At 41.2% G+C, this 16,216-nt stretch overlaps 1 protein-coding gene across 6 annotated transcripts in view; it reads right to left on the bottom strand.

Moving 5' to 3' along the window:
- Positions 1-7,860: 7,860 nt before the first annotated feature.
- The window catches only part of lhfpl2a (LHFPL tetraspan subfamily member 2a), a 216,624-nt gene continuing 208,268 nt past the window's right edge, over positions 7,861-16,216 (bottom strand). For all 6 annotated transcript variants that reach the window (XM_078563365.1, XM_078563390.1, XM_078563376.1 and 3 more), the window contains 2 exons: positions 10,929-12,393; positions 7,861-10,894 (listed from right to left, as the gene is read on the bottom strand). In XM_078563365.1, coding sequence (XP_078419491.1) covers positions 12,137-12,393 — 257 coding nt within the window. In that variant the 3' untranslated portion in view covers positions 7,861-10,894; positions 10,929-12,136. The remainder of the gene's footprint in view (positions 10,895-10,928; positions 12,394-16,216) is intronic.

Raw genomic sequence — 16,216 nt, 5'->3', positions numbered from 1 at the left:
AGTGGCCAATGGCAATGCACCTGTGGAGCCAATGCCAACAGGCATTGATGTGTGCCAGGGAGACACATGAATTGCTTATATGGATATGCTTCTCCTGAGTCTAATTTAAAATGCCTATGTCAGCACTTCACTTGTGTCTCCCTGACACAAACATGTTGACCTTTCTTTGAATGCTCTTACCATCTAGGTTGGCCTGCCATGAAAGGACACCAAAGCACACCATTGCCCTTGTAAAGAGTAGAACTTCTCCTTACTTCCTTCTCAATAGCTGACCAGCTTAGTGATGGCCCAGTGGTGCAGAAATGAGCACTTGAGACCTTAGCTGAAGCAAAAATCACCTTTTATTTTATACACAAATCTTTGCCACTATACAATAAACTATCACCCAGTGAGACTCAAGTGCAACTAGATGGTTTTGAGTGAATGTTTGTGGCTGCTTCTATATTGTGTTGTCCCAATACGTGCAACTGAAGTGCTGCTTGCCTTTCTGGCCTGGTGATTTAGATGACGACAACATTTGCCCTCTGGGTGATTGAGACCTTGAGGACCTTGGTGCTTAGGAGGCCACCTGCCAATGTGCAGGAGCCACCTCTGCTGCCACCATGGCTTCATGATGAAGTGTTTGAGTCACTGTCAAAGGGGCTGAGAACATCAGGAGCCCCAGAGATGATTTCGGGCAGTGCTCTTACCCCTCTTCAAGGTCCACCTTTGCTACCCTGAATAACTGAAGTGCATGAAGCCCTAGTGAGAGGCATATGCATCTGAGGCCCATCTCTCCCACTCATCACTCCACAGATCTCATAGATGAGGTGATGGTACACTGGTCAGCATGTACCTCCTGCATCCATTTTGTGGTTTGCTTCATGTGACTCCGAGAGTGGTACCACTCATTGGACGAGGTGGCCATGTGATCATGAGCCAGAGACATGACACCACTCATGGCATGGATGGACTCTTCCATGTGAACAGCCTCTGGGAACTCTGACAGATACTCCTACATTTCACACTGCTCCTCCAGCATCTGCTTTGCTAAGAACTCCCAAGGCTCACCACCTGCATGAAGCTAAGCATCACGAGGTCTTACCTCTATCCTCCAATGGGGAGTGACCGCAGATGTCACTACCTCCATCACGCACTTCTGCACCCTGCTCCCAAGCTGATGACAACCTTTCTAACTGTGTGCTAAAACTCTCCCTGATGTGCAAATATCTATGATGGTGGAGGATGCGTTAGAATTATGTGATGATATCTCCTTTTCTTTATATATTCATTCATAGGATATGGGCATCGCTGGCTAGGTCAGCATTTAATGCCCATCCCTAATTGTCCCTGGGAAGGTGGCAGTGAGCCACCTTTCTGAGCTGCTGCAGTCCCATGTGGTGTAGGTACACCTGCAGTGCTGTTAGGAAGGGAGTTCCAGGATTTTTGACCAAACAACAAAGATATGGTTCTAAGTCAGGATGATGTGTGACTTAGGGGGGACACTTGTAGTTGGTGGTGTTCCTATGCTTCTGCTGGCCTGCCCTTTAGGTGGTAGAGGTCATGGGTTTGGAAGGTGCTGTCGAAAGATCCTTGGTGAGTTGCTGCAGTGCATCTTGTAGATGGCACACACTCCTGCCACTGTGCATCAGTGGTATAGGGACTGAATGTGCAAGGTGGTGAATGGGGTGCCAATCAAATGGACTATGTTATCCTGAATGGGGTTAAGCTTCTTGAGGGTTGTTGGAGCTGCACTCATCCCAGGCAAGTGAAGAGTATTCCATCACATTCCTGACTTGTGCCTTGTAGATGGTGGACAGGCTTAGTGTGGAAGAAATAGTGTTTCAATTCATGGGGCACCGGCGCCAGCACTGCGCAAAGAGGGAGCTGTACCATTGGGATGGCCTTCACCTGAACTGCCAGTGTACTGGCGAATTGTATAACTAGGTCTGTGAAGAGGGTGTTAAATTAAATAGTGGGGTGGTTCACGTGAGGGGAGATTTTGGAAAGTTGAAGAGAAAGGACAAAGCAATAGTGCAGGGTAGTGATGTGATTAATGACAACAGAGCGTGACTAATGACAACGAGAGCATGACAGGAAATAACAGAGCATGCAAACTTATATAAGAGTGCACCAACAAATAGGGTCATAGTAGGGAGAAGTGATAAAAAGACAAAACTAAAGGCTCTTTAAAAAACTAAGGCATACAAAGTGGCGAAAACTAGTGGTAGGCCAGAAGATTGGGAATTTTTTAGGAACCAGCAGCAGATGACTAAAAAGCTAATACAGGGAGGAAATTTATTATGAAAATAAATTGGCAAGAAACATAAAAACAAACAACAAGAACTTCTACGGATATATAAAAAGAAAAGAGTAGCTAAAGTGAGCATGGGGCCCTTGGAGGACGCAACTGAAGAATTGATAACGGGGAACAGGGAAATGGCAGATAATTTAAACCAATATTTTGCATCGGTTTTCATGGTGGAGGACACTATAAACATCCCAAAGATATCCGATAAGCGAGGAACTAATGGGAGGAAAGATTTTGTAAATGTCTTTATCACAAGGGACAAAGTATTTGAGAAACTAGTGGGACTAAAGGCAGACAAGTCGCCAGGACCTGATGGCCTGCATCCAAGGGTTTTAAAGGAAGTGACTGCAGAGATAGTGTTGGCATTGGTCAAAATATTCCAGAACTCACTGGATTCCAGAAGGGTTCCAGCAGATTAGAAAACCGCTAATGTGATGCCACTGTTTAAGAAGGGAGACAAAAAGCAGGAAACTATCGGCCAGTCAGCCTAACATCTGTTGTTGGGAAAATGCTCGAGTCCGTTATTAAGGAAGAAGTAGCAGGACATTTAGAAAAGCTTAACGCAATCGGAGTCAATGTGGTTTTGTGAAAGGGAAATCATGTTTGACAAATTTGCTAGAGTTCTTTGAGGATATAACAGGCAGAGTTGATAAAGGGGAACTGGTAGAGGTAGTGTATTTGGGGTAGTGTATTTGGATTTCCAGAAGGCATTTGATAAGGTGCCACATAAAAGGTTATTGCACAAGATTAGAGCTCACGGTATTGGGGGTAATGTATTAGCATGGATTGAGGATTGGTTAACACAGAAGGCAGAGAGTTGGGATTAATGGGGTTTTTTTTCAGTTTGGAAAGACGTAACTAGTGGAGTGCCACAAGGATCAGTCCTAGGGCCTCATTTAATGTCTATATTAATAACTTGGAGGAGAGAGCAGAGTGTAATGTATCCAAATTTACTGGCGATACAAAAATAGGTGGGAGGGCATGTTGTGATGTAAAAAAATTATAGATATAGACAGGTTGAGTGGGCAAAAACTTGGTAGGAAAGTGTGAGGTCAATCACTTTGGTAGAAAAAAATCAAAAGGCAGACCATTATTTAAATGAGAGTGACTCCAAAAAAGTGCAGCACAGAGGGATCTGGGTGTTTTTGTGCATGAAACACAAGAAGTTAGCATGCAGGTGCAGCAAGTAATTAAGAAGGCAAATGGAATTTTGGCCTGTATTGCTAGGGGTTTGGAGTTTAAAAATAGTCTTGTTACAACTGTACAGGTTGTTGGTGAGGCCACGCCTGGAGTACTGTGTACAGTTTTGGTCCCTGTATTTGAGGAAGGATATACTGGCATTGGAGGCAATTCAAAAGGGATTCACTTGGCTGATTCCTGGGATGAAGGGGTTGACTTATCAAGAATGGCTAAACAGGTTAGGCCTTTGTTCATTAGAGTTTAGAAGAATGAGGTGTAGAGGTTTCCACTAGTGGGGGAATCTTGAACTAGGGGACATAGTTACAGAATAAGGGGACACTCATTTAAAACTGAGACGCGAAGGAATTTCTTCTGAGGGTAGTGAATGTCTGGAATTCTCTACCCCAGTGAGTTGTGGAGGCTAGATCACTAAGTATTTTAAAGAGGAGGTAGATAGATTTTTGAAAGATTGGAGTTGAGGGCTATGAGGAACTGGCGCGAGAGGAGTTGAGGCGTCGGGCAGATCCGCCATGATTTCTTATTAAATGGCGGGGCAGGCTTGAGGGCCCTCCTCTTGCTATTTATGGTCTTTTTCTGAATGCTCACAGCATCCGTAACAAGATGGATGAGTTGATAGCATAAATAGAAATAAATGAAAATTATATGCTAGCCATTACAGACACATGGCTGCAGGGTGGCCATGGTTGGGACCTCAATATTTAAGAGCATTTAATATTTTCGAAGGACAGGAAGAAAGGAAAAGAGGTGGGATAGATCTATTAATCAAAAAATGAGATCAATACAGTAGAAATGACATTGATTTGCAGAATCAAAATGTAGAATCAGTTTGGGTGGAGATAAGAAATAGTAAATGAAATAAGTCACTGGTGGAGCAGTTTTATGGGCTGCTGACTGTGGTTACATTGTAGAACAGAGTATAAATCAACAAATAATGGGTGCTTGTAACAAAGGTACTGCAATATAGATTGGACAAATCAAATTGCCAAAGGTAGCCTAGAGGTTTAAGTTTGTACAATGTATTCAAAACAGTTTCTTAGGACAATATGTTCTGGAACCAACCAAGGAACAGGCTATTTTAGATCAAGTAAAGTATAATGAGATAGGATTAATAAATGACCACCTAGTAAAGGATCCTCCTAGGTAAGAGTGGTCATCACATGATAGAATTGCACATTCAGTTTGAGGGTGAGAAATTTGGCTCTGAAATTAGTGTTTAAAACTTAAATAAAGGTAATTAGAAGGGTATGTAGACAGAGTTGGCTGAAGTGGACAGGGAAAATAGGTTTAAAAAGTAAAATGGTAGAGAAGCATTGTCAGACATTCAAGGAAATGTTTTATAACTCAAAAATATATTCCATTGAGAAAGGAAGACTCCACCATCCATTAACTAAGGAAGTTAAGGATGATAGATTGAAAGAAAAGATGTACAATGCTGTAAAGGTTAGTGGTATGCTAGAATTATGGAAAAAGCTAGAAACCAGCAAAGGATGACTTAAAAAAAAAAGAGGGAGAACTTGGGAAACTTAGAACTTAGAAAACTAGCAAGAAATATGAAAGTCAGTAAAAGCTTTTACAAGTATATAAAAAGTAAAAGGGTAACAACTGAGCATTGGTTCCTTAGAGGGTGACACAGGCGAATTAATAATGGGAAACAAGGAAACGGCAGTGACTTTGAACAAGCATTTTGTATCTGTCTTCATAGTAGAAGACACAAAAAGCATCCCACGAATAGTAAAAAAGCAGGGAGCAATAGCAAGAGTGGAAATTAAAACAATCACAATCACTAGAGAAAGTGTACTAGGAAAATTAATGGATTTAAAGGCTGAGAAGTCCCCTGGACCTGATGGCCTACATCCTAGGGCCTTCAAGGAAATGGCAGCAGAGATAATGCATTGGTTGTAATCTTGCAAAGTTCCCTGGACTCTGGAAAGGTCCCAGTGGATTGGAAAACCACAAATGTAACACCACTGTTCAAGAAAGGAAGGCAACAGGAAGCAGGAAATTATAGCCAGTTAGTCCAACATCTGTCATTAGGAAATACTAGAATCCAGTATTGAGGTAGTGGCAGGACATTTAGAAAATCATAATACAATCAGACAGAATCAACAGAGTTTTGGGCCAACATGGGTTTGTGAACAGGAAGTCATGTTTGGCAAATTTATTAAGAGTTCTTTGAGGGTGTAACGAGCATGGTGGCTAAAGGGGAACCAGTAGATGTAGTGTATTTGGATTTCCAAAAACATTTGCTAATGTACAATATAAAAGGTTACTGCAGAAGAGCTCATGGTGTTGGGGGTGATACCTTAACTATTTACAATCCATATTAATGACTTGGATGAAGGGACCAAGTGTATTGTAGCCAATTTGATGATGATATAAAGATAGGTAGGAAAGCAAGTTGTGAAGAACATAGAGTTCATAAAGGAATGTAGATAGATTAAATGAAGGACAAAAATTTGGCAGGAGTATAATGTGGAAAAATATGAAAATGTTTACTTTGGCAGAAAGAACAGAAATATGTTCAAGCCTTACGTGAATTACCTGGGAACTTGAGCCTATAATTCCCTATTGCTTTCTCCATGGCAATGCATCAGCCAATCAGAGTCAACTTGCCAACCAATCAGCACCTTCTTCTCCTGTAGTATAAATTGTTTTGATCATTTGAAATTTGGCATTCTTGCATTTGTCCTGATGAGTGTAAGATCAAAAGCTTTGGCCACGTGAATCTTTTCAGCAATATTCAATAGAAAAACTGAAAACTATTTAAATGGCAAGACACTGCAAAATGCTGCAGTACAGAGGAACCTGGGTGTCCTTGTACAAGAATCACATGCAATGTTGGCCTTAATTGTAAGGGGATGGAGCATAAAAATAGGGAAGTCTTGCTACAACTGTACTAGGCATTGATGAGACAACACCTAGAATACTGTGTACAGTTTTGGCTGTCTTAAGGAAGGATATATTTGCATTGGAAGCAGTTCAGAGAAGATTCATTAGGTTGATTTCTGGAATGAAGGGGTTGTCTTATGAGGAAATGTTGAGAAGGTTGAGCCTATAATCGTTGGGAGTTTAGGAGAATGAGAGGTGATATTATTGAAACAAGTTTCTGAGGAGGATTGCCAGGTAGATGCTGAGGGGATGTTTCCTCTTGTGGGGCAATCTAGAACTAGGGGGCACAGTTTGAACTTAAGGGGTCTTGTTTAAGAGGGAGATGAAGTGGAATTTCTTCCCTTGGAGGATTGTTAAACTTTGGCATTCTCTCTTTTTTTGGAGAGCAATGGGGGCTGGGTCATTGAATATATTCAAAGCTGAATTAGGTTGATTTTTGATTGATAAGGGAGTTGAGGACTATATGGGACAGGCAGGAACGTGGATTTAAGGCCACAATCAGATCAGCCATGATCTTATTGAATGGCAAAGCAGGCTTGATGGACCAAATGGCTGACTCCTGCTCATGTTTATCTTATAAACCTGCAGACTTGAACATTAATTTTAGCCTGAAAAATCTCTCAAATGAATGGGAAAATGGGATTATTTATTTTATAATCAAAGTTGTCTTCATATTTCTGATATTTCATAGAATTTTCTTGTTGCCATTTTCAGTGAAGCAATGAAAATGGGGACCTGCAGTCTCATTACTGAGCAGCAGTATACTATCCAAATGAACACACGAGAAGGCACCTCATTAGGCAAAACAAAGAGGCAACATTAGAGGTTCTTTGAATGAATCACTATATACTTACAAGGTCTACAGTGAAATGAGGAGGTAACTTGGGCTAACTAGTTAAGTTGATTGGCTTATTTGGCCCCCTTTCCACAGCCACTCCAAAATATTAAGCAGTAATCCACAGGTCATATTGAAATTATTGTGCTGTTGCTGTATGCAACGGGGTCCACAGTGATGAGATATTGAGTTACATTGGTGCTTTTCTGATGAACCACTTGACACAATCAGACCTTCAATTGGTGACACAAAACTAATATTCACTGCCAAACCACAGAAAATGAAGGGCATAATAATGGTCAAATAAAACAAAAATAAAGTCTGAAAACGTTGAAATCTGACATAGTAACAGTAAACACTAGAAATACACAGCAGGCCAGTCAGTATCTGTAAACAGGCCCACTTTCAGCTGTCCATCTCCTAGCAGCTTCCAGTGGAACTACATATAACACGTATGCACATACCTTGTCTTTTGTTTTTCAGAATACTGACTCTGTATTTCTATTGTTTTCTTGTTTTGTGTGTGTAGCTGTCACGCTGGTTAGTTGTAGAATACTATTTGCAGAGAAAACAGCTGCATAATATTGAATCTACAACACACAAAGGGTACATTTTGGAACTTACAGTATGAAACAAAGCCATGGTGTAGTATGAAACACAAACAGCTTTAATAAGTGATTTTTGTACTCCAATTTTCAGCATTTTGGAAACATGGAGGAAATCCTTACAGCATTGCCAAATTCTTTCATTCGGTAAGTAATAGGGTAAATGGCCAGCTGGTTCGGTCCACTGAATAGCTCCACCCGATTTCCAGGAATGGCAGGTTTGTTTAGAGTTAACTATTTGCAATCACTCAGCAGTTTAGTAATAGTGGTTATTGGTGTCACAATACTTCATTTCAGGAATATTCCTATAATTTTCAGATCATGGACTATAATGAAATTTAGCTCCATTTAAAAACGTGGAGAAACTACCTTGGCGCTGGAAGTTAATCTATACTGACAGACCTTACTAAATAGTGTTATTTCCAACTGGCCATTTAACAATCAACTATCACAGTATTTCTCATGATGGTAGTGTCCAATCATTACAGTGTAAATCGTGTGCAAATAATTTTGAAACAGGGCTGAATAAAAGTTTCCTCTGTAAATTCATTGCATTGGATTTCCCAAATCGTACCTCAGCATCCAACAAGGCAGCAGAACCTGATTTCTGCTATTGAGGTTAATATAGACATAGCAGAAATTTAAAAAAATGATTGGTCATAACTAGTGGTTGAATTTTGTCTCCTGTATCCAATACTCTTTATAAACTTGTATTAAATTTGGTACAAAATAAAATTACATTGCACTAATCAATTTGTGAGTTTTGCTTTTGCCGTTTTGCTAGGGCATGTTGGTTGTAAGATAAGGCACAGAGCCTGAAAGGTTCCCTGGCCATTACCAATGCTGATCCTTGTTGGTCCCTACAAGTCTAACGCACCATAGTAAAAGCACTCCAGTCACCCTTCCCACCTTGCGCTCTCCAAGGGGAAGGCCTTAGGTCTCCACCTTGACTACTCTTGCAAGGTATAACTGTCAGGAATTTAGCAGTGTCAGTCCCACATCTGGATCCCTCTGCCCAGGTGTACTTTGGCAACTCTGTTTAACCCAACAATGACTTTTGGGTGACCTGGTTGATGGGTCAGGGGTTTAGCAGGAATTTGGAAATCTGACTCATTTGATTGTTCCACTTTCACACCAAGATTACTTGTTCAGTAATACTGCATTCATTAAGAAATGGCTGCTAACGTGTTGTTGGATTAGGGATACTTCAGCTTTCTGTACTGGCACCAGTAAAATAAAATGGATAAGACTCATCACATCAGCCCTAATCAAAACCCCTTCTCCTCCCATGCACACATGCACGATAAACAATTTCAATTTTTTTAATCAATTATTGCACATATCTCACACATGGTGTATTAATTTTAAATAATGGTTAAAATTTTACAAAAGACTATGGCACGTAATATTAAACACAATGGGTTACTGAACAATGAGCATTAGCCAAAAATTATGATCTTTCTCATTTAAATGTGGTCATTATATAATCACAAACTAGTAATCAACACAGGTTTAACAGTACAGATAATGTTTGGCAAGCCAGCTTCTGCAGTCCATTCACTTATTCGCAAGCAGACTCTGTCTTATAATAAACTGTCCTTCCTATTTACTTGCACAATAGTCCAGTTCCGTAGCAACACCTCCAGGTTTTTGATGTACCTTTGCCATTAGTGCTTTACGTTACAAATAACGAGGCTGACAGCGTTGGAATGGCACTTTTATTTTGGTTTCCTAATTCCAGTTTTCCCTGCTTGGTTTTTCTTCAATGTGCAGCAAGTAGGTGTGCCTTTTGTGTGTTTAACAAAGTAAATTATTTTGGCATTTTTAAGGAACACCATTTTTAAAATTCTTTCATGGGATGTGAACGTCACTGGCAAGGCCAGCATTTATTGCACATCCCTAACTGCTCCTGAGTAGTAGCATTCCTGCAAGCCCTTCTTGACCCGCTGTAGTCCATCCGGTGTAGGTATACCCACCTTGCTGTTTGGGAGGGAGTTCCAGAATGTTGACCCAGCAACAGTGAAGGAATGGCAATATAGTTCCAAGTGAGGATGGAGTGTGGCTTGGAGGGGAAGTTGTAGGTGGTAGTATTCTCATTTGTCTAATGTCCTTGTCCTTCTAGGTGGTAGAGTTCATGGGTCTGGAAGGTGCTGCATATAGCTGTACAAAATTGTTGTGGTGTTACTTTATATAAAATGATTAAAAGGTGATTCTTAAAATCAAATCCACCGATTCTTCAAACTCTTACACCTCACTGTATCATATCTAACTCGCACTGGATTAAGATTGAAATGTTCCACAAGGCTAAATGGCACTGTGTGTTCCTAGTGGTCATTTGCATTGAAAATTGCTAGTAAAATCGTACATTACTTAATGACTGACGATTGGCAATACCCTGTAATATTAAAGGTACAAGGGTTCTCAGTCAAACAGTGGTATTAGGCATTTTCTTTGGCAAATGTGTGAATGATTAGGCACAAATAGCATCAGAACTGGAAATACAATTAGAATGGTTAAGCACTATGGTTAAGTGATTGGCACTAGTGATGGGAAGCTGACTGCTAGTTTTTGTATAAACAGCAATGCGGCTTTCTTCAAATGGAATAGATTCACAGTTCAGTGTATCTTGGCTTCATGCTGACCATGGACATTTGTTGAGATGAATGAGTTGCACAGTTGTACTGGCAGCAGTCATGATGGCCTCAACAACAATTACATAAGCTTTTAGCTTTTTGTTTTTAATTACATAAAGGTGTTGTGCATTGAAGCGGCTGCGGTGACCTGCTAGGCCTTGCTGCTTGTATACTGTTGTTTCAACATGAGATTGTTTGTAATAAAAAAGATAAAAAAAACCTCCTTTGCACCAATAAAGATTTTCATAACTATCTTTACCTAAAAACTTTTCCTTCCACGTAATTTGGGCCATTTGTTTTGGAAAAAGTTTCAAACTGTCTAGTGTACTTTAACATATATAATGGGCAGTATTTTATGCCCTCCCCGTGGCAGGTTTGGAGGTGGGGAGGACATTTAATCAGGCGGGTTGATGATGGGTGGGGACTCTGCCACCACCCAATTCTGTGGCAAGAAGGCCCATGGACTGCCTTTCCACCCCCGACCCCATTTCAGGCCCTTCTTTGGATAATTAATGCCCATTTATAAACTTCAGCCCACCACTGCTCGTATTAAACCAGAAGCAGGGAGCAGGACAAGCAAACCTGTGCTGAATTGGTTGTGCTTTCCTGGCAGGGGGTGGGGGAACCTCGTTCAAAGGCACTGAGTGTCTGATCAAGGGGTAAACCCAGCCCCTGCCCTTGCTATTGGACCCCCTTTACACCCCGCAAAACATCTCCCACAGTCACTTTCCTCCGGCCTGAGTCGCTGTGCAATCCTGGGCCTCTGGTGGGCATATTACCTGTTGCAGCCACCTCCACTCCAGTGGCGCTGCTGAGCAAAAGAACAGCCAGCCTCTGATTGGCCGGCAGCTCTCAGGTGGGAATTCCCTCTCCTGGGGTCCTGAACCCATAGAAGGAGTGCAGATGACCTGTTAATTGCTTGAGTGGTTCATAATTTGGCGGGCTTTCCACAAAGGAGGCAATGTGGGGGTCTCACCGGCTCGCCAGCCAGCAGCCAAGACTCCTATTGCCTTCATAAAATCCACCCCCCGCCAGTGTGAATGGCAACGTGAAACAATTTATGCATTTTATCTAAATAGCTTGGGTGGTTTCTTTTATTATAAAGCACGATGACCTGTTTAAAAAAATTATGAACCACGCTGTCCTTCTTTGCTGGGACCTTGTTTCAGTCAAATGCCTTGACAAATTTGGAAATGAGATTTATGCTGCACCCCTTTCAAAAAGATCTTGGCTGTCGTATCAAAAGGTGCAGGCTGCATCTCACAGGAAATCAAACTTTACAGTGGTAAATGTTTTTAAATTTGTCAATGGAAAACATGTTATTTAAAAATCCAACATTGCTTCTGTGCACGTAAAAGAACTTCTATGCCCTCTGTGATGTGAGAAGGTCTTGTCTCTTGACAACTCATTAAATGTCCTAGTATGTGCAGCACCATCACTGACAGTTTTCAGAGGTAAACACACAGTCCACGATGAGGGAACAACATTCAGAATTTTCCCCATCACAGCTGTAGATTGTGTGGCACGTCTTGGGATGGAAATCAGTCTCAAATCACTGCCATATATGTGAATTTTAAATTCATTGGGAAGTTAGTATGGTGCTAAAACTCCTGGTGCGCTGTTTCAAAAACTAAAAAAGATTAAGACTGCCATGAAGTAAAAAACAGAGACTCAAGGTGTTTTCTCACAGCAAGCAAATGAGATTTTTCCCTTCTTCAATCTCTTCCTGCACTTTATCACTAGATGTCGCAATTTCTGCTTGTGCAGATAGCACTGCACAGAGGAATGTAAGGACAGTGCCACCAACTGCTGTGTAAAAGGCCCAGCCCAGAGAACAGGCGCCTAGCTGATAAGGTGAAACATCTGGTCCACAGTAGTCCACCACCTTCTGAGAACCCCATCCAGCAGGATACAGGATCAGACCAAGAATTAGAAAGAGCCCTGAAAGAAATAACAAATAAATTATTTAAAATACAAAAATACCACACCATATTGTTATTCAGGCATTTTGATTTAGATGGGCAAAACCTTTGCATCTAGCTTTATGATATATTAATCCAAGGGTGGTTCACGAGTCTTGCTGTCCTGGAAGTACTGCCTCGTGCTGCGCTGCAGCAGTTGGCAGCACTCAGTTGCCTTGCCCAAAATGCGCATTCTTTATGTTTAAAGCTGAATGGAGAATTCTAGCAGGTGTTTTTTTTTTGGACTGGGGAGGGTATCAAAGCTCAGCTTGATCCCAAGCTCAGCCATTGTTCACTTTCCACAAAGGGTGATTGGATAGAGATCAGAGCATGAAATCTGGCATCTTTGTGTTCCTGGGCTGGGGAGGAGGAACAAAGTTGCAGTATCTCCAGCTCACAAGAAGCCCACGCAGGGTCCTTCCTGGCTTTCATGGCTCAGCACCACAGCAAGAGTTGCATGCACGCGGGGAGCTACCAGCCATACCTCATATACAAACTAGAATTCAATTTAAACTCTTACTGTTAGGCCACTAATGTTGAACAGCCATTGACTCATGAAGCTTTACTGCTACGTTAAGGGTCAGTAATTAAAATGACTAACATCCTTAGCTCCTGCAATTTGATGTAAGAATTTTATACCATCTTCCTCCTCACCTCCGATGCACATCTTCAATAAATTACACTGTTTACATTTCTCAAGTATGCCCTGTCAGCTACATTTCCTTTGTTTCTACTTCACTGGTAGAACAAACAACGGGAGATATTCTGCTTCAAAAAGGTAGAAAACAGTAATTTATACATTGGTTTTTTTTTACTATGATGGGCATCCCATGAGAAAAATCAAAAGTAGCTATTTTATATATAATATTTTAACTGAAATTGCAATCCTAAGTGACTTACTAAAAGCATCTCAATCATCCTACAACAGAGAAGACATATATAGTACATATAAGAGCCTCAGGGCCGGTATTATAAAAGGGGAAGGACAATTTTCTATTCATTTTTGGAAGCACATCTGGTTTCCTTCTGTGCTCTGACTAGTTTCATATTTAGCTGCCGTCTGCAATAAGTTTATAATCATACATGAAAATAGTTGTAATACATGCTGTAATTTAGGTAATTACATCTGAAATTCTTGTCTGAAATATGTAGTGTAAGGTTTTGCTTTAATGTGTCACACTTCAGAAGTGCAAGATGTGATGACAGAAATCTGTTAAAGGACCAAAGGGGAAACTATGCTAACTGACAATGGTTTAGTTCACCATACCTTACAAAATGTGAACAGCTCTAATATGTGCTGTGTACAATGTAGTCCCTTAGTTTTTGTATCAAACATGTTTGCTATCATTAAAAAATATTGACTTTTAGTTCCTTATGGAAACACACCATTAATGATCTTTTCTCAAGGGTGAGGTAGCTCCTGATTAGATCTTGGGTTAGTTGGAATAGGCAACTTCTGACAGAGTGGTGCACAGACAGTAACTGATATGGTGACGGAGGTATATGATGGCTCAGGTCTCTATAAAAGCAGAAAATATACCCGACTGTGTTTTTCTTGCTGACGTCACAGGAGTCTCCAAAAGAAAATACTGTCCTAACAATTTCCCCTCCCTGTAAATAGGTTAGTAAAGGTCAATTTTATTTTGCTATATACTTTAAAAAGCACACAGCAAGCTCCCACAAGCAGCAATGTGATAATGACCAGATAATTTATTTTTTGTGATGTTGATTGAGAGACAGCTATTAGCCAGGACACCAGGGATAACTCCCTCAGTACTGTGCTGGGCTGTCAGCCAAAACTGTCCTGTTTAAGTCCTAGAGTGGGACATGAACCCTGAACCCTTTGACTCGAGGCAAATGTGCTACCAACTGAGCCACAGCTGATAGCATAGCTGCTAATGGCGAAGCCATTAAAAACAGGGAGGTGCATGAGGCTAGAATTGGAGGAGTTCAAAGATAGGTAGGACTAGGGGAGTTTTCAGAGACGAGGGGTGGGGTAGTGAGAGCATGGTGCGATTTATAAGCAAGGAAGGAAATTTTAAAAGAGAGGATTTGCTGATTGGGCACATATGTAGGTCAGTAAGCACAAGGGTGATGGGTGAACAGATGCACGTACAGGTACAAGCAGCAGAGTTTCAGATGAGCTCAATTTTGCGGAAGATGGTGGATGGGAGATTGGCCAGGAGAGCATGGGAAAGCCTAAAGTCTTGAGGTAACAAAGGTATGGCTGGAGTTTCCAGCAACAGATGAGCTGAAGCAAGGGCAGAGGTGAGCAATGTCACCAGAGGTGGAAGTATGCGGTCATGGTGGTGGAATAGAATGTAGTTAGGAGCTCCTCTCCAGATCAGATATGATACCAAGGTTGGAAATGGTCCGGATTCAAGAGCAGTCATTGCAGATGATTCTTTGGCTACATCTGGTCAGACAGAAATGGAACCAAGCAAGAGCTTATCCAACGTCCACTTGAAAGCCACAAGTGAATCTGCCTCCACCATGCGCTTAGGCAGTGCATCCAGATCCTAACCACTTGTAAAAAATCTTTTCCTTATGTTACCAATCACCTGTCATGAAAGGAACGTGTGTGTTTTCTTATCGTCTGTGATTAAAGTGTTTTGTATGTGAGGTATGCGTTTTTTACCCTCCAGAGTGGTTGTCCCAATTTAAATAGTCCCAGAAACAAGCCGTTTTGAGAGTTTTAAAATAAAGAAGGTTATTTATTAGCTCACACTTGCCCCAGAGTTTGAGTTGATGCTTTGGCTGGAACAAAGGCCTTATAAAGAAGAGGATTCTCAATGAGATGCGAAGCATCTTGTAGTTGAATTGCCAGGAGGTTGGTTCTCAGGTGAATTTGCAGTTGAAACAGGTTGGAGAGAGACCTTCTCCCACTTTCAAGGTATGCCTGTTTATTACTTTGGTTGCTTAGTTGACAGCAGCTGGTTTGATGGCTTTCTGCTGGTTTCTGTCTCTGCAGAGCTGATTCTTGCTATTTTAGAAGCAGGCAACAAATATGATACTCTTACTCATGTGACCTGTTACAAGTCGAAAGTCCTTTCCCAAATAAGATGGTGTGCCAGACCAAGACATCCTGTGTTTTGGCTTTTCACACTTTGAGAGTGTGAGGCAGCCAAGGTCTTTGTGTTTTGATAAGAAGCCATCACAATACAATTTGTCTATCATCTAATAAGTTTTAACGTCTCTTTTGTCCCTGGTATAACATGGAGGTGAGTTCTCTGTAAACCCCATTGTCTGTATGTTTTGGTCCATCCTTAGACAATGTGATATGTGAATCTCAAGTGGCTGTGAGGTTCCTTCACTCAGGTCCATACTTAATCAGGTATTGGCCGCAGACTCTACTGCAGACTCAAATGCCAAAAGTCACATCGTATGTTGCAGCCTTCTTAACAACTTTTGTGTTCACTTATTAAAATATAGCATTAAAAATTGTAATATCTTCACGCCTATACTGGGCATGGCACACCTTAAATCTGTGTCCCTTGGTTCTCGACCCTTCTACCAACGGAAACAGTTGCTCTCCGTTTACTCTGTCCAGATCTCATGATTTTGAACATCTCTTTCGAATCTCCTCTCAACCTTCTCTTCACTAAGGAGAACAACCCCCATTTCTCTAATGTATCCTTGTAACTGAAGTCCCTCAATCCAGAACCAGTCTCATAAGTCTTTTCAACATCCCCTCTGAAGTCTTCACATCTTTCCTATGTTATAGTAGAATTGGACACGATACTCAAGTTGAAGCCAAACCACTATTTTATAAAGGTTCATCAGTACTTCCTTTCTTTTGTACT

Source organism: Cetorhinus maximus, chromosome 2, assembly GCF_964194155.1.
Source record: "Cetorhinus maximus chromosome 2, sCetMax3.hap1.1, whole genome shotgun sequence".
Lineage (NCBI taxonomy): Eukaryota > Metazoa > Chordata > Chondrichthyes > Lamniformes > Cetorhinidae > Cetorhinus > Cetorhinus maximus.
The sequence above is the reverse complement of the archived record's forward strand: the minus strand, read 5'-3'. Positions and strand labels throughout refer to the sequence as shown.